This window comes from Notechis scutatus, chromosome 4 (assembly GCF_049901735.1).
Source record: "Notechis scutatus isolate UNSWTSFEM ecotype Mainland chromosome 4, rNotScu1.2, whole genome shotgun sequence".
NCBI classification, from domain to species: domain Eukaryota; kingdom Metazoa; phylum Chordata; class Lepidosauria; order Squamata; family Elapidae; genus Notechis; species Notechis scutatus.
Genome location: NC_142012.1, coordinates 115,903,719 through 115,922,263, shown reverse-complemented (window position 1 = coordinate 115,922,263; position 18,545 = coordinate 115,903,719). Strand labels below are relative to the sequence as shown.

Below are 18,545 nucleotides of genomic sequence, written 5' to 3'. Positions count from 1 at the left end.
CATACTTTCAACACATCACAAACCTACTACACAATGAAAAAAACATATGAGTTATTTATGTGAAACTGTACAGCTAATTATTGTCAACACCAACTTTCCCTATGAAGCTTTCAAGTATGTAGGGTTGACATTCCTGATATCACTACATAGCATAGTCAGTGATTGTGCTAGTTAGAGACTGTAGAAATACAAGACAGATACATCTAGAGGGCATCAAATGCCTGACTTTGGATCTATAACTATGGCTTAATTCTGGACTATAATTTTCTTCAGTAAGTAAACTGAAGAATTTTTTTTGCGAAAGTTGATGGGAGTTGTTGTTTATCATGCTTTGAGGGCCCCTGGATTACAAAGATTGCTCTATATTATCATTTTGCTGATAAAAACTTGGAAACTGACATGGCTGTTAACAGTCAGTTATGTTCTGATGCAGATAGGCATTTCTCTTGCTGTGTCAACAGTTATTTGAAAGTCACTGTTCTAAATAGTTCTATTGTAGTGGATTTCCAGTATGAGACTTATAGAAAATAACAGAAAAGAGAAAGAAAGGAATAAAAGCAACTCCTTATTTAAAACACTACATACATCCATGTGGATAAGTACAAAGTACAGGTAAGTATGGGACATTGTTAACTTCTTTGTGACTTTTATATTTTTATATCATCATTGAAGGTAAAAACTATTGTGCTGTAAATGTACCAAAATCTTGGATGCTGTCTCTTCATAGATGTTATCTCTTTAATGATCAGAGTTGGCTAAATAGACACAATATTGAACTCAGATATCTTGCCTCTTTCTAATGTTTACAAATTTGCTTTCAATTTGTTGTTTTTGCATGTTACAAAAACCAGCCATTGCTTTTAAAATGATTCGTGAACTCTGTTAGCATCACTAGGTTTAAGGTAGGTTGTAGTTCAACAGGTGTGGACTATTTCATGACAGGTGATTGCATGGGCTTCCATATTAATATTAAAGAAAATTAGAAAAAGGAAAATATTTACCAACATCTTTTTAAAAAAATCTTTCCTCATCTCCTTTTATATCCTCCATACATTCTAATCCTGGAGAACAATCATATGTTCTGTCACAAATCCAAAAATACTTTTTGTTGGGTTTTGTTTGTTAGCATTTCTTCATCCTATTTTTTCCCACAAAAGAGTTGAGTTGGGCTGAGAGAACAATAGACTCAAAGTCATCCACGTGATATTCTGTAACAAAAGTAGACTAGAATGTGGATTCCTATGCTGGCAGTTCAGTCTCTTAACCACGATACCACACTGCCCTTCAAATTGTTATGAAATCATGTTGAAATCATCATTTCAAGGGTTTAAACTTTAAAGTATCTCTCATGTGTCACATATATTGATTCTTGGCAAGAAGATCCACAACTTGTGCTATGTTTTGTTACAGCATTTTAAACGAGTTTGGGGGAATAAGGGGCACAACCACAGGAAAGCTAAGATGTACAACTGATTATGTTCTAATACATGGAAAGAAAAACAGCTTGAATGGGATTCTTTTCAATCTCATTTTGATCAGTTTGCTATAAACCGCTCAACAGTAGAATTATTTCAAAGAACAATTACTTATATAATTTTTCAATTAACTTACAGTAGATAAATTTATTGCATTTTAGATTTTTTGCTTTTGGATCGCTTTGTTTCATTTCATTTCTACTATTTAATTTGCCACATTATTCTACACCACTTATAAAATATTGTAGCATTTTATTGCTAAGATTATACATACGCTCATTCTCACTTTTGAAAAGCTGTAGTCTGAATGGTTAACAGTATTATTGAACTAGGCTGCTGAATAAGCATGTAGTTTTTTTTTAACCACAGATATACTGTTTATAGTAAATTTGATATATACTGTAGTATTTTTGTGCTATAATATTTTATGGTCACATATTTAGGCAGGTAGAAACATTTTCAGACAAAGAATGTCATTTGACTCATCTTTGAGTTCCTCTTTTTGGAAGAAGTATTTAAAGGATATATGGTCTTAGAAAACTGATGCTGGTTTGTAATTTCTAGGCTTGAATATTTTAAATGGTATAATCCTTATGATTACAAATGTAATGTGCCACACAAGAAATCTGGCTATTGTTGTTATTCACTGGCAAACATGAACTTTGGATAATACTATTATGGTTATAAATACATAAACAGACCAAGAAAGATTGATGCCAGTTCTGATGTGTTAATTCCTGGTGGGCTCAGGATGGATTACTTGAGTCAAGGTCAAATTTCATGAAGACATTTTTAAAAGAAAAACACATGAGTGAAAAAGCTGACTTTATTAAGGTCTGGCAAAGCAAAAGCTTAGCAGAGCAGGTGCACTGATTTAAACCTTGGCTCAATGTCTTAGAAGCCATCTTTTCAGCTACTGGGTTGGTCTCAGTTTGAAGAAATAAATGAGATGTTGACAGGTTCATTTTTCACTGTGAAATTTTTGTTGTTGGTTTGGTATTTGATGTACTTATTTGTTTTGTTGCTTTGTGCACCAGAGGGATTTCACTTTAATCAGTTTGGGAGTCGGTAAGCAACTTGAAATAAATCTTTCAGTTCCTTCCCACGTGCCCTTTGAGGCCCTCTTGCAGGTTATCATCCAGTAACAGCCTTCGGGTTTTACAATCATTTGAAGGAGATTTAAAGTCATGTTTACAGAAACAGACAGGATGAACTTGGGTTCCAACTCTTTTTGTTAAGACAGGTCTACCAACAACATACCTTTGTGAGTAGAAACTTCAGAGAAGCAGATTTTGGTTAAATATTAGACAAGCTAAGAGATCTGAAAGTATTTAAAGAGGGACTATCAATTGGTTGCACCTGCAGTAGCTACACTTTGCATTGCAATGGCAGCTTCAAGGTTTGAGTTAGACAATCTCCCCCAAATATGTGCACCTTCATGGTAGAATCTACCATGATAGATTTAGGCATAGGGAGATTTCCAAGTGCAAGTGCTACTCACAAATATCTGAGAAACAATACAGCATAAGACCTTTTGCTTGTGTAAGATCAATATTAGAAATTCCTCATGTGTTTTGATAAATAATGGCATGGTCGGTCCTGGGTCCATCTGTTATATCTGCTTGTTCTTTTAAAGAAAATACAATCTTCTATCAGTGACCTTTCACAAGTCCACTGCCTTGATACCATGTTTTTAAAATGGATGGATGGAAGGAAGGAGGAAAAGATTCAAGTCAATTTGTAGTCAATTTCACAAGGCAATTTGATTAGTTAGTGTCATCTTAATCCCATGTAGCCTTGTTTTATATACTTATTTTTGCCTAGCAGCATGCTGCAAGTAAAGCTAATAGCACTGTTATACATGGCAGTGCACTGAAGCTGTTATTACAGTCATAAAAACTGAAAAAAAATAGTATTGGGGGAGATATATAATCAGAGAATAAATATAATTTGTGTTCCATTTGGACAGTCTGATACACTGACGAGATGCAATGATCATCTCTGCCCTATGATTTGATACTACCAGATCATTCATATTATTTATGAATATGCTTCGCTACGAAACTTAGGCTTAGTTTTTTGGGAGGAAAATAAGAGGGGGGAATTCTGCCTCTGCCTACCAGCATCCATCAGTATTCATCTGGCTAGTGTCCTGTCAGTGTGTGAGAGAGTTGCAGTCTATTTGGAACTGAAACAGTATTTGTTGTATGAGCAAGGAGACAGCAAGGAGTCTGGGCATGGCTTAGCTCAACTGTTCTGTACTAAAGCTTCTTGGTGTTGTGAAACTAAACTGAAACTGAAACTCTTCTCCTCTGCTTCTGTTTTGCATTTGGAACAGATTTATTTTCAGGTGGAGAGGGGGAGTAGAATTCTTTCGCATCAGAGTGTGTTAATAATAATATACAAAATACTAATGCTCTGATGACCATTTCGAAAAATCCTTCCTCAGTGAGCACCTAGAAGCCAAGAGGAATATACATGCCACATTTCAAGTTTGCAGGCTTTACAGTTCTGGAGATTTTGTGATGATGCATGAGTGGTATTTCGCTTTTTTATATATAGATATCACCTCATTCACATTCATATCTGAATTCTGTGCTAATATGACATTTTAATTCCTTCATCTAAAAAGCTTAGGATAGAGGAATTAGGCACCAGAAATTAATGGTAAGATTATACCCTTATTAATGGATATACCATTAGAGGATATAACTTATTTTCCATTAAAAATATTAACTCTGGCTGATTCTCAGTAACGGAGGTGTCTAGGTAAGTGCAAGGATAAACATATAGACATAGAGTGAGTCCTAATTAAAAATAACATAAAGACTATTAAATACACAAATATGTATTTGGTAACACAGTGTTGTATCCTCCTTCTCTAATCTTCCACATATTTGGAAGGATACATATATGCCAAAAAGTGTTTTTGTCATAAGATACGTGTTTGTGTAGGAGCCTATAATTGACAGTGCATAGGAGTAAACACAGTGGCAACACATAAGAGGAAAAGATGCAACCCAGAACCCAATGTTGCCAAATGGTGTGGCTGACACCTGTTGCTTCCAGTTTAGCTAGTACAATGATCCCATAATCCCCTTTGTTTTGTGCATGCCTTCATATTCCTTATTTACATATTTGAACAAATATATTTTTCAGACAGGAAATTTTCCCCAGATTAAAGTTAATTGAAAGAACCTCATGGGCAATCCATAAGAATTTTTGTAGAAAGAAAATTGAGTGCTATGGTGATATAATACTGTGAGACTCATGAGAATATTGTGTTTAATTTTGTTCTTCTGACTTGTTTTTTTCCACTTGTAATAATTTACACTTAATGGATCTGATTGAGCCCCTTCTTATATCCGTTACAGAAAATATCCTTTTGACTTCAAAGCAGTCTGTTTTTGTTCCGTGTTTGCAAAAGGTAGGATCTGTTTTAACTTATTGTGTGATGTGACAAGCTAATGTTTCACATTTCATATCTAGCTAAAATGACAAGTGTTCCAGATGGATATTAACAAGCAAGTAATTTTGGCTGATGAAATTAACAATGTGTGTTTGTGTCACTTACCAAAAAGTAAATAGTGTGTACAATTTTTTAAATGTTATTAGAAAGAAAAAAAAGTCTTGCAGAACCTAACTTAAGAAATTGATCTCAACTTTTAGAGAATAGAATCTATTTCATCTGAGGCATCTAATGAAATGGGCTACAAACTACAAAAGCTTCTACATGCATTCTTCAACCATAATCCTCCCGAGCAACTGCTATAGAGTACAACCAGCACAAAGTATGTACAGACTAATAAAATCACTTCATCTATGCGAACAATTATCATTGTGCATGCAGCTTTCTCAAGATATGCTTCAGTTGTAGAACAAATATTGGAGACTTCAGATCAGATTCATGTGTAATGCTAAGTCATAGTTTCTTTCATTATAATTTATTGAATAAAACATAGCTGCTTGGCATAACAAATACACAAATCACTAATCCACAATTAATATAGTTCATGGCTTAAAAATGTTTGAACCTTACCAACAGGGTTCCATCTAATAAATCATGGATGGTGGACTTGGTAAATGCCATTATTCTGTCTTGCTTTAAAAAGCATCTCAGGGTTCTATTCTTAATCACACATTAAGAGCTTCCAAACTATACAGCAATATAACAGACTTTCTGTTAACACACTGTGCCTAAAATTGCTGTAGAGGCAGAATAACTGTTATTATGCCACTTACAGTGCTAGTTTTATCTACTATATTTTCAGAGTTCAATGGAGGGCTATATTTCACATTTGGAGGGGAATATTGAGGCTGTAAAATGGAATGGAAGGCCATATTATGCATAATATGAATGAAGCAAAATTAGAGAAGGCAGTTTGGAGGGTTTCTGTTTCTTAACTATCTTATGCCTATATTAGGGTTTACATTATCATTGTTGCGTATTTCTCACCTCAAAATGACAGAAAACAATGTTACTCATTTTCAGTCAGAAGAGGGTCTTAAGGCCACAAAAATGGGACTTAAATAGAAATGACTACTTTATTTAGAAGATTCATAAGAGAGAACAGATAAAGCAGACATTCAACTACTCCTGCCAGAAAGGCAGAACAGATTTCTGAATCCAGACAGCTTTTAATGGATTCTTTGTGGGCTAGATCTTATCATTTTCTTTTGCTCTCTTTCATCACAGAGACTCTCAAGTGACCTCAGACAAAACATGAAGCCAAAGTTCACTATCTCACAGAGAACAAGAAGTCAGTGCCGTTAAATCAAAGGTTAGGTGTGTGCAGTGATAGTAGTCACTTGGGGATGTGAAATTCTAATCTCGGATTGGAGCTCTGTGTCCAGAAGAGTGCATGCTATGAACAGTGAAGATCCTGCACAGAACCCTCCAATCCTAGGCCTATGGTGAATACTCAAGACTTAGGAAAACCCATACCACCAATAGGAATGAGAAAAGAATTATTGTTTATTTTGTTATTTATCTTTCCATCCATCCATCTATCTATCTATCTCATTGCAGTGTTAGCTATCTGAGTTAATCTGGGAAGTGATTTTCTGCTATAGATAAAATGGAAACATTATTACCATTGTACAGCATTAACATTTCAAAAATCAATAGCACATTTTATGATATTTCAAATAGGGCTCTTCAAAATTCCTGCTGATATTGTAATCTTGGTTGGTGCTTTTGTGATGTAGAAGTATGTAAACCTGAAGGCTATTACTTTCCTGTCTGGGTTGTTATGTGATGTGAATTAGACTGACATGATTTTAGGGCTTCTTAAACTAGAAAAGCAGGATAGATATATTTAAAATAAATAATCTTGGTTTTACTAACTTGACACCCTCCACCCACTGGCAAATCCCTCCAAAGATTTCTGGAAGTTGTGATGCTGACACATCTGGAGAGGCATTCAACTGGAGACGACTATTATATAGCGCCTTATATTAATCAACCTTAAATAATACATTGTTATTTAAACCCACCATAATGTAGGAGTTAGAATGTTAGATAAGAATTAGAGTTTTAAATATCTTATTATTTTATATATAATTATAACACATGCTTCTTTAACCTGCACAATTTCCAAAGTGTTCTCACACATCTAATCAACTATCCATTAAAAAAAACCCTAATACTCAAAAATCAACAGCATCATAAGCTGAAGACTGGCCATTCTAAAAAGTACAAATCTAAATCAATCTTTATGAAAAACAGAAAGGACAAATGAATCATTTCTGTCACGAGATTTCAGAATCTAAGCCAGATTTCTTGAATCTGGTGTCCTCCAGATGTGTGTAAATACAGCCAGGATGCCTGTGGAGGAAACAGTTGTTCGTCATTCTGGCCTGTGATGTCTATTCCCTTCCCCAAGAGGCACGTGAGGACTGGAATAACCTTCCTCGGAGATTCACCCCTGTCCCATCTTGACCAAGAACTTAAGAAGGATGTGCTCTTGAGATGGACCCAAATTTTTAGGCATTCAGTTTGAATTACCTGAAGCCATGGATTCTTGGACTCTTTTTTCTTCTACTGAAAAACTGCACATCAGCAAAACAAAAAAAAACCTGTATTTCCTGTTCACCTCAGATAGAGGCATAGTTCAGGTTTTCATCCTGACCTTAACAATGACATCTGACTATCCAGAAGGGGGCCTGGGATAGAATCAGTTCTGTTCCCTTTTCCTGATTCTGTATATGGTTCCAAGTGAGAAACATCACTTGCAGATTTTAAGGGTTTGAAGTATTGTGAAATTGAATTTAAAAAAAAAACCAGAAAGCAAAGAATCCAATTATCTGATTCAGAATAAAATATGCTCGACTCTTTACGTAGCCTTTAGAATGTCTAGTTTTTCCTGTATATTTTACTTCCGAAATAGCTGATACAGCCCACATTCAGTAACTACAAATGCTATCCACTTTACTTTTTTAAAATAAAGAAAGCAAGCGTAGTGCCCAGTCCAGCTTGGCATAGTAGCAGACAAAGGATTAAAGACCCCTTGCCTTGCATTAGGATTTTGAGCCAGATGGAGAAATAATCTTCGTGTTATGTGCCGTGTTTCAATCATAGTAATTAAAAGCATCCCCTCAGGTATTATTTGCTCCAGGAAAAAAACTGCCACTGTTAACTGATACTAATGTTAGCTGTTATCCTGGAATAAACAGGAATTTGGAAGAGGGAGCAGTATTATTAATGAGGCCACATGTGGAAAGAATAATTTAAACAAATTCTTTTTGTATCATGATCTCGGTTTTGATATTTCTCTTTCTTGCTACTTCTTTTAAAGAAATAAGCCATGGGAACTATAGTCACAAATTTCATTTACTTTGGCTCCCATCCATCTGTATTCACTTGGAAAGGGGAGAGTTATAAAAGCAGGATACTGGGAATACTGGATGGCTGTGATATTAAGGGGCCATCTATATAGAACAATTAATTCATTATTAATATATCTTTCTGGTGTACACTCACTTTCCATTCATATGTAATTCTATCATTCTGCGGGTGTTCTAAAAGAGGCTGATGAAAAAGATAATTTATTGTGACATTTTTTTCTTTTGCCAATGATTAGAGTTATAACATTGGATATAGCCATAAAGTGGTGAACCCTAGTTTATTAAATAATGCACAACTCACTGTATTTTTGCAACATAGCAAATTATAAATCAAGGGTTACAGATTTCTACATATTGAACCAAGATCAAATAAAACACATTATTATAGTAACAGATCTGTGAAAATGATTGCTGTCTAGGCTAGAAAATACAACAGATTCTGACTACAATGGGTTTTTTTTTTACTTGACATCTCTCTCTCAATGGCATTGGTAAGCTTTTCAATGGGCCATTGTATCACTAAGGTATCACTGTTTTTCTAGTAGCCTAATTGCGTGCAAACAAAGAGGAAGTGAAATGTAGATGCGGTTATTCCAATTCATGCACCAGAATACTGCTTAACAGGTTAAGTTGGCTACATCCTCTTTCTCCCACTGCAATCTTATACATTGTACTATTAACTCATAATTCAATCTTTACATTTACTCTCATGCTTATTATATCATATAGAAATTATTATCTTCAGGTTATGCTGCTTTATTCATTTATGAAACCCCTATGCTATCATAATAAGCCATGTGAGCTGGCCAGAAGACAAAAAGAAGAAAATTTCCACCACACCGTGTCCTCTGCAAAACTTTCTCGGGAACAACTTGGAAACTAATGGAAGATAAGGATATGAATGTCTACCAATCAGTTAGAGCGGAGACCTAGGACTAGGAAGATCCAGGTGCAAGTCCATTCTTAAGTTATTTAAAGATAACTACCAGTAGTAACTTTGGAATCAATTATTATCAAGGGTCAGAATCAAAAGAGATCACCATTAACAAATGCCTTGACCTGAGGAGGAAGGGCAGGACACACACCTAAGAAATAAATAAACAATACTGATCTACATTCCTTCTGTCCTATGTGTGGACTTCCTGCACAGCAGTTGTTGGCTTCTGTGCATGGAATGGAGAAGGCCCTTGTCCTTTTAATTGCCTCAGGCAGTAAAATGTTTGGGACAGCCAGTTTCAAATCTAAAACTCAAACTGCTGGTAAAAGTAAGGGCAGTCGAAGTGGACAAAAATTCCTTTCATCCCCAACACACCTGCTGGACCGCAGTTTCGAGAAGATAAAAAAGTAAACACAGCATTGTTCCTGAATGGAAACCCCCCAAAATTCACTGTTCGACCATGGTTGATTGGCAAGCAAGGAACAACCCAATACAGAGCACAAGCTTTGGAACTCCCCAGACTTTTCCTATCGCCTCATTCCACGAAGTGATCTGGAAGACGCGAAAGCTGATCTTTGGCGCTTCAGCTGGGGGGGAATAGCGGAACGTGGAGAAGCTGATCCGGGGCAGTATTGAAAATGAGTCGCCCCTCCGCCCGGCCTTGCAAACACACCAACCAACCAATTCTGTACTGCCTGGAAAAGACGGCAACAATTTTGTTCTTGAGAGTCACGCGCGGGTTAGAAAAAGGCAGCGACAACTTTGAACGCCGGCTGCCCTCGTCCACTCTCGACACACACACACACACACACACACCCTCCCGCGACCACTCCCTCCCTCTCCCCCGTTCTTGCTATTCTCTCACAGACCGGCCGCTCCGCTGGCCAGAGACGGCAGGAAAAGCGACGGCGTGTTGCGGCTCGTCTCGTTTCAGCCACGAGGAGCTGTAAAAAATAAAAATAAAAAGCTGATTAATCCACCCTGCCTGGCCAAGAGGACAGATCCGCGGGAGCAGAAGATGCCCCAAAGACACTCCAGGGGCCGCTCCACGCCCCTTCCCGAGAGCCGCAACCTTTCAACGCCGCCCCACCTACGGGACCTTCCTCCGCGGGAGCCAGAGGGCGGGCAGACCTCTCCGAGCCCTTCCCGAAAAGGCTTCCTCTGAACTCCATAAGCCGCCCTCAGTCTCGGACAGGAGGGGGGCGGGGGAGGAAGACACCGCTCGAAGGGCTCCCGGGAACTCGGCGGGGTCGTAAAATCCTTGAGAGCAGCGCCGCCAACTCCTCTCCGAGAAGGCCGTCCCGCGGCTCTGCCCCCTCGGTCACCGGGCGAGTCCCGCTCCGGAGGTAGCGAAGTGGCTGCTACTCCGGCCGCCCATTGGTTGCTGAGCGCCTGACGCGCGGGCCACGGGGAGGTGTCCTGGACGCCGGAGCCCGCCGGAGGAGCGCTCGCAAACATGCTGCAGCCTCTAAGCAAGTCGGTCGCCGTTCCGACGGCGCTGGCGTGGAGAGGGACCCGCTTCGCCTTCATGCCTCCAGCCTGGATGCCCTAAGCTGACCCCTTTGCCTCGCTGCACAGCCATGGGAGAAGGATGGCGCTTCTTAGAGGATCTCCCTCCCAACCGAACGAACTTGACGGCTCAGGCTGGCCTGAGACCCCTCAACACCTCAGCAGACTTGGATCTACCTGGCAGCTGGAAAATGGAGGAGTTGTCCCAGCAGTGGATGGTGGGCATGAGCCTTCTGATGTCTTTGATGGTGACCTTCATTGTAGTGGGCAATGGTCTGGTGATTGCGGCCATTGGGAGGACCCAGCGGCTGCAAACCCTCACCAACGTCTTCATCACCTCTCTGGCTTGTGCTGACTTGGTGATGGGCTCTGTGGTGGTGTCCTTTGGTGCCACCCTAGTAGTGCAAGGCTCTTGGCTCTGGGGCTCCTTCCTGTGTGAATGCTGGATTTCAGTGGACGTCTTGTGTGTGACAGCAAGCATAGAGACCTTGTGCGTCATTGCAATTGACCGTTATTTGGCCATTACTTCGCCCTTCCGCTACCAGAGCCTCATGACCAAGAGACGTGCCAAGATCATCGTCTGTGTTGTCTGGGCCATTTCTGCCTTGGTGTCCTTCTTGCCCATCATGATGCATTGGTGGAGAGATACAGGGCTTGAGGCTAAGCACTGCTACGATAACCCCAGCTGCTGTGACTTTGTCACCAACAGGGCATATGCTATTGCATCCTCCGTCATCTCCTTCTACATCCCTCTTTTTGTTATGATTTTTGTCTACATTAGAGTCTACAGAGAAGCCAAGGAGCAGATGAAGAAGATTGATAGGTCTGAGGGCAGGTTCTACAATAATCACCAGCAGCAACACCAGCCTCCAGTCCACCAGCACCTGCCTATCTTGGGTAATGGCCAAACGAATAGGAGAAAAACATCCCGGATGCTAGCTATAAGGGAACAAAAAGCTCTTAAAACTTTGGGCATCATCATGGGGGTTTTTACTCTCTGTTGGCTACCGTTTTTCCTGGTCAATATAGTCAAAGTCTTTAATAGAGGTCTTGTACCAGACCAGCTCTTTGTATTCTTCAACTGGTTGGGCTATGCCAACTCTGCCTTCAATCCCATCATTTACTGCAGGAGCCCTGATTTTCGTAAGGCCTTCAAAAGGATGTTGTGCTGTCCTAGAAAAGCAGATCGGAGGTTGCATGCCAGCACTGGAGAGCTCTCTCGTTATCCTGAAGGTTTCATCAGTACCCTGGGAAATACAGCTCCATGCACTCTTGGAGGGACGTGGTCTGATTACAATGGTGGTATGCAGGATGGAAGTGACTCCAGCTTGGAGGAAGGGAACAGTAAAATCTCCTATTCAGAGTCCAAGGTATAAAGGGCATGTGGTGAGTGGGATAAAAGAAATGGGAGGATATGCTGTATATTAGGAAGCAAGAAAGGAAGCCAAAACAAGATAGGAGAAGGAGGGAAACCCTTAAAGGAACACATTGGGAGTCTGGCTAATACTCAAAACTCCAGACTGACTTTTCTCAGTTGGAAGAAGATATTATTTACCTGAAGCACAAAGCAGGTGAACTTGTATACAGAATACCTCTTATCCAAATGGAAGGAAACAGAAGAGTGACTGACCACTGGGGGGGGGGGAGAAAACTATTCATTTTCCAAGTCATACAGCATTTGGATTATTATTTTTGGATTGTATGCTGCAAAGGTGGCAGTGGGGAGGTTAGGTAAGTAGGGTGTGGTATTCCAGGAAAGGAACAAAAGCAAGTCGCAAGGAATTGGTCAAAGAAATGTTTCAGGAAAAGTTGGATTTCTAGCAAGGGTTCAGCCAAACTATAATGGAAAAGCAAGGCAGGGCACTCCTGATAACTGAAGGAAATAGGAAGAAGCCCTTGGCTGACAGTTTAATTTTAGAGCTAAAGATAAACGCCCTTAGTTGTTTTTACTATTATCCTGTGTGTCAGTAGCACAAGCAGCCTTTATTTTTTTTTGTTTGCTTTTAATTTATTCAATCCTTGAAAGGAAAAGAAGAAGTGCTGGCCACCTGTTTATCTTTCCTGAGATCATGTGAATTTCAGGCAGGAAACAACTTTAGAAACCATGCTTAAAGACTCTTTGGAATAAGCCATTGAAACATTTTCTAATGAGTTTTATTACACAGTCTGATCACCCAATGCATGTTTAGTCGGAAGCGAGTTTGATAAAACTTGTTCCTGTATACAGTTGAGTGCTCATTAGCTTGTAGCCTTGAAAACCTACATGCTCCTTAATATCCAAGAAGATCCATCAAAAGCACGGCAAATGGAGAGTATTTTGTTTTGATCCAATTTCTCTTGGGTTTGATCCTTTCGCCCAGTGATGTCAGGGGTGAGGGATATTGCTTTTCTTATCATATGAGACATCAGCAGTAAGGCTATAAAACATCTACCTCAAGCTGTGCATATTGTACAGGGAAAATGTGTTTATATTAAACAGCTTATTTATGTATTATTGCTAGTTAAGGTTTTTTTTTTTTTTTAATAAAAATAGAGTCAGGAGTATCTCAATAGACAAATTGTTCACACTGAAAAATGGAAGAGAAAATTTGGCTACAAGCACCAGAAATATGACTGCACATTTGAAAAGAATGAGAAATGCTTTTCCCCCTTTTGCACAGTATTAACAAAGTTCTCTCTGTAAGTCTTTCTCTCTTACGCACACACACAAACACACACATTCTTATAGACAAACCCACTGGAAAACAAAGTAGATTCCAACTTGATTTCTACTGCTGGCTAATGGTTATTTTTTTAAAGCAATTTTATGTGATTTAATGGAGGTACTGTAAGTATGTTCATACCCAAGAGTTTCTATTAGTAACTTCTCTAACTCCCAGAAAATTATATGAACATTTTGTGAATTTAATGCTTCATTGTCTTTCTCCGTTTTTACTTCTGTGCATTTGTGTGTCTGTGTGTCTGTGTATGAGAGGGACTGTTTGCACATGCATTTTATATTGTATTTATATTCTTTGGGTGCCGTTTACTACTGTATGTCATTGGTCTACGTGCAATAAAAAACACTGCAGCACAAGCAAGTGTATTTACAATGTGTCTTTAAAAGTGCAGGAATTATATCCATTTTTGATTAAAAACAGTGACTGTTTTTCTGGAAATATAGATCATGTTACCAATACGGTTGAACTTAATGGCTTTTCCTGACATAATTGTCTTTAAAAAAATAAGCTTGCTGTACCAAATAAGGCAGCATTCCTGTTACACTGAAGACTGTTGACTTCTCCTGAAATTCCAGGGCTAAAAGCAAATCATTTCCAGCTTGCCTATAATTAAATTTAGCTACTTTTTATAGGTTCTTTTTATCAATTTAATTTAGTCTGATAATAAGAAAAACTGGATGAGATGGCTGGAGATGATGCATAAACAGTGTGGATTTCATTTGAGAACTATTAGGAAAGAGAGATTAACTGTGCTTTGAGATGCACAAGCCATACATTGTTTGTGTACAATAAATCATACAGATGTCTAGTGATATACTTGAGCTACATGATAATCCATAATACCGTAAGATTTTAAATAAGTCCAGAATAAAGGGACTTTTCTAACTGCTTTACTGCAGTGCCTCTTTTGAAAAGTTGCAGTACAATAGAACAGGAATTACCATTAAAATACGAAACAAATCAGTTGAGAAAGACAATCTGTAATTATTATGAAGTTTTTTAAAATTTATTGCTACTTGTTTGTCTATTTTTAAATAGAAGCTGGTGATGATTAGAGAGTGTTATTTAACCTTTGATCTTATAATACTAAGAAACTGTCCCCTCAAAAATGCAACCATTGCCATCAGAATTTCAAATTCATGAGTGAGTGAATGCCAGCTTTACTAGCAATGTAGTCACTGTGTTTAATGAACATTTTGAATAGACTAGTTTGATTATCTCGCAATTTCTGATACTTATTCATTGATGTCATTCCTGACAGGACTCTTCCAATTTCATTAACAGTAAAGCAGAAGGAACTCAAATGAAATTTTATGCTTTTGGAAAGCATTGCCACCTAAATGGCCTCACGGCCATTAACTATCAAGAGAAAATATGCCCCCCCCCCCAAAAAAAGAGGAGGTAGCCTATCATTGGCTGATGTTGCCTGAATTCATGATTTGGAGTAATCTGTTGAGACCTAGACAATGTTGAATACATTTCAATAAAACTATACAGCATACCAGTCAGGATAAAATAATTGCTTGTGCTTTTTAACTATGATTAGGTTTGACTTTGAAAGACAGGTTAAAAAAACCACGTTGGATCAATAGTTTATAAAGCAATAGTTTAAAAAGCAGAATGCTGCCTACTGCATTATCCTTCCCCAAGCTGCTATTCTCTAATAGCATTGGGATAAGAATTCCCAATCAGCAGAGCCAATCAGAATTCTACCTGACAATTCTAGAATTTGTCATGACAGCATGCTGGAAAGTCATTTGTGTGGAGAAGGCTGATATAAAAGATCTCCACACAATGCTTATAGATGATATTGTAGACACCACTATGAGTTGAGATTAAGATTATTAGAGATGTCATTGGTGCTGTCCACTTCTTATAATAGGTGGCCCTTGGTTCAGAGATGGTATTCAGCAGGTTCTGACCAGTGGAAATTTTGAGTAGTTTGGAGAACCAGCAAATACCATCTCTGACTGGAGATTTTACAGTATCCTTCCCGTGCCACGCCCACCAAGCCATGCCCACAGAATCCGTAGTAAAAAAAATTGAATCCCACCACTGCCTTGGTTCCATTTTTTTGTTGATTCCATTTTGTTCTTGATTTTCCTCTGAACAGCCTTAAGTATTCTTAAGTTTACCATTATATTAGAAACACGTTGTGCTATGTACTAAGTTGTGTTATAGCTCTGAGCTTGGTAGCATGCTCCTTGGTGTAGGTTTATATATGCTTCTTTCAGTTTCATTCAATACTGAAATTAAAATATGGGGGGGGGGGGGAGAAGGAAACAGATAAAACTGAAGTGATTTTTATTGATAATAATGGACCATGAGAAGATAATTGTCAACATATTCAAAAATGCCTTTTTTTCTGACTGAAGGATCATGAATCAGCTGCATGTACTATATCAGGTTGTGAGGGAAGCAGTCTAGAGGGTATGTTATTCATCACTTGCCTTGGACTATTTTAAATGTACTAAATAATCTGGGCCTCATTTGGCAGTGGCTGAGTACCACCATGTCATAGAGCTTAACACGGATCAAAGCTTGGCCCTGGAATTTGTCTTCAGTGCCAGGCTGGAGTCACTTGTGTGGACTACAAAGTTTTGGGATGCTATGATATTCACACAACACTTACAAAAAATACACAGAGTTGGTCCAGAGAAATAGGTTTTGGTAACTATGGAGACTGTACTGGCAAAATGCCAATGAAGCATGTTTTTTGCTGATGTATAGAATGTGATTAATGATAATAAAAGCTTTTCCAGTTATATTATGTACTTTGATGAGAAGCAATACAAATCTGCATACATTTGATACATCTATTGAAATTTACATCCACAGATTTACCATAGACAATATGGCCAAAAATAAAATCTTGCACACTGAGAGGCCTTCCATCCTTTTCAAGTACACAGGCACATTGGCTGATGTATACAGTTCAATCTTTGAAAGCCAAATAATTAATGTTGATAGAATTATTGTGAGGAGTAAAATTTCATGAAATCAAAATTGTTCATTTTATATTGTTGGCTGGACATTTTTAGTTATGTTGAAGCTTAAATTTGGAACTGTTAATGCACAGGGCTCACAATTCCAGAAGGTGTGGTTTGGAAACCAATTTTTCTATCCAACCAAGTCTTTCATCTTAAATTGCTATAGGCTTTCAGAACTGAGAGGAGTATTTTGGGATGAAACCAGATGTAAGAAGCCAAAAGGCCATTGTGCATGAGTGGAAGAATCTCTCCCTTCATTTAGATTTGGATAGATGTAATGTCATTTCCATTTCAGAAAACTGAAAACATTATAATATAGGTGAGGAAATATTGTTTATAGATAATATTTCTGTATTTGTAGTATAGAAAAAGAAATATTCATTTATAATCAGATACCATCCCTACCAAAATAAAGCACTTTCTACAGTTATGTGGGTTCTCTGCTTGTTTACATGTGATGCTTTTTTGCACTGTATTAACACCATTTTTAACAGCAAATTCAGCTGTCCAGGAAGGGTGTATGACACAAATCTGTAACACAATCATGGAACGCACATGAAGAAATGCATTTTGTTGGAAGGCGCATCAGAAATTTATTGCTTTCTGAATAGAAACAAGGGAAGTTGCTTATCCCAGGGGTGTATCTACCGACTCTCCATTGTTTTATACCTGATGATGTCTGGAGTTCAATAAGGACTTTTCAACCAAGCTATCATCCTGTCCTCATGTGTATTTTGTAGGAAGGCTTTTCTCTTGATGTGACAGCATTTCACATACAGGTGATATTGAAATATTTTCAGATAAGTAATGTTCCATGTTTGCATTGACTTAAGCATAGCTTGGTGTTTAGCTTATATACTTCAAGTCAACAGAAATGCTGAACACCAAGTAGCCTGAACTAGATGCTTTTCATTTTGCCCTAATGTCCTTTATGGTGTAATATTTTTTTCTTCATAACACTGTAGAAATGATCAGAAAAGTCACCATTCAACGCAGCTAGCTGTTAAGCTCTTTACAGCATCACTTAAATGATATGCTTTCCTTCCACTTCTCCTTGCTTAGATGCTTTACATGGAATTTGCTTAGAATCAATTTGAGAACAAGGAAGTACAAAAAGCACCAGAAACTGATTTCCATGCAAAGCCATATCACAGTCTCCATTATGGAGACTGTAAAAGGCTGGCCTTGCATTTGTCTAAGGATATGAACAACATTGGGTGAAGGTAGGTCACTTGTCATTTGAGTAAAATATGTGCCTTGCTGTGATGCAGAATTATTTAAATCAGTGTTGGGGAATTTGAGCCTCTACAGTCATTGTTGAACTATAATTACCAGCAATCTCATGCAGCATGCTGGGAATTTGTAAGTCAGGGACACCTACAAGACCATTAATTGCCCCACCCTTGGTGCTACTTTTGCCTGTATTTCCCCAGCACTAAATCTAAACTCTTGAAAGTTTACATTTGGTTTATTAAGTTTCCAAATGACTCATGAATATTAAGACTATCGGTCTATTAAGGAGAATTTAGTCCATTAAATATATGAGTTCCATTGGATTAATTGATTAATGGTGCAATCCAATAAATGTAACGTAGGAATGGAATATAGTATGGCATGGAAAGTCTTTACTTTGAACTGGAAGGCTTTTTTATGTTCTTATGTCATGTTGGAGTAAATTTCATTGAATACAGTCCAGGTTATAGGGCTTTTTTTTTTAAACATTCAGGTATTCAGGTTCATTTCTTAATAAAGTTATTTTAATTTATCAAATACGAGTCCTGGCTCTGGTAAATACAATTCTGGTGTTCCAACTATTAACAGAGAACAGAGAGGTTTTTTATTTTATGTTTTTTGGAATCTCTGATTTTGTTGAATATAAATTTGTGTGCACAATTTAAAAATTCTTAAATGAATACAAAATTTGGGAAAGTGTGAGTATGCATTTACCAATCTGATTTTCCTATATTTTGGTTGGTTTACTCATGTGAATTGGTTTATTCATGTGAACATTGTCACGTGAATTTCTCATCCATCATAACTCATAATATCTATCTGCATGGACAATTTC

The 18,545-nt window shown here is 38.0% G+C and overlaps 1 protein-coding gene across 1 annotated transcript; it reads left to right on the top strand.

The window, feature by feature from the left end:
- The first annotated feature begins 10,525 nt into the window (after positions 1-10,525).
- On the top strand, positions 10,526-12,407 carry ADRB1 (adrenoceptor beta 1). Its single transcript, XM_026670357.2, has one exon. It carries the CDS (start codon positions 10,839-10,841, stop codon positions 12,141-12,143), a length of 1,305 nt encoding a protein of 434 aa, XP_026526142.1. The 5' UTR covers positions 10,526-10,838; the 3' UTR covers positions 12,144-12,407.
- The last annotated feature ends 6,138 nt before the right edge of the window (positions 12,408-18,545 follow it).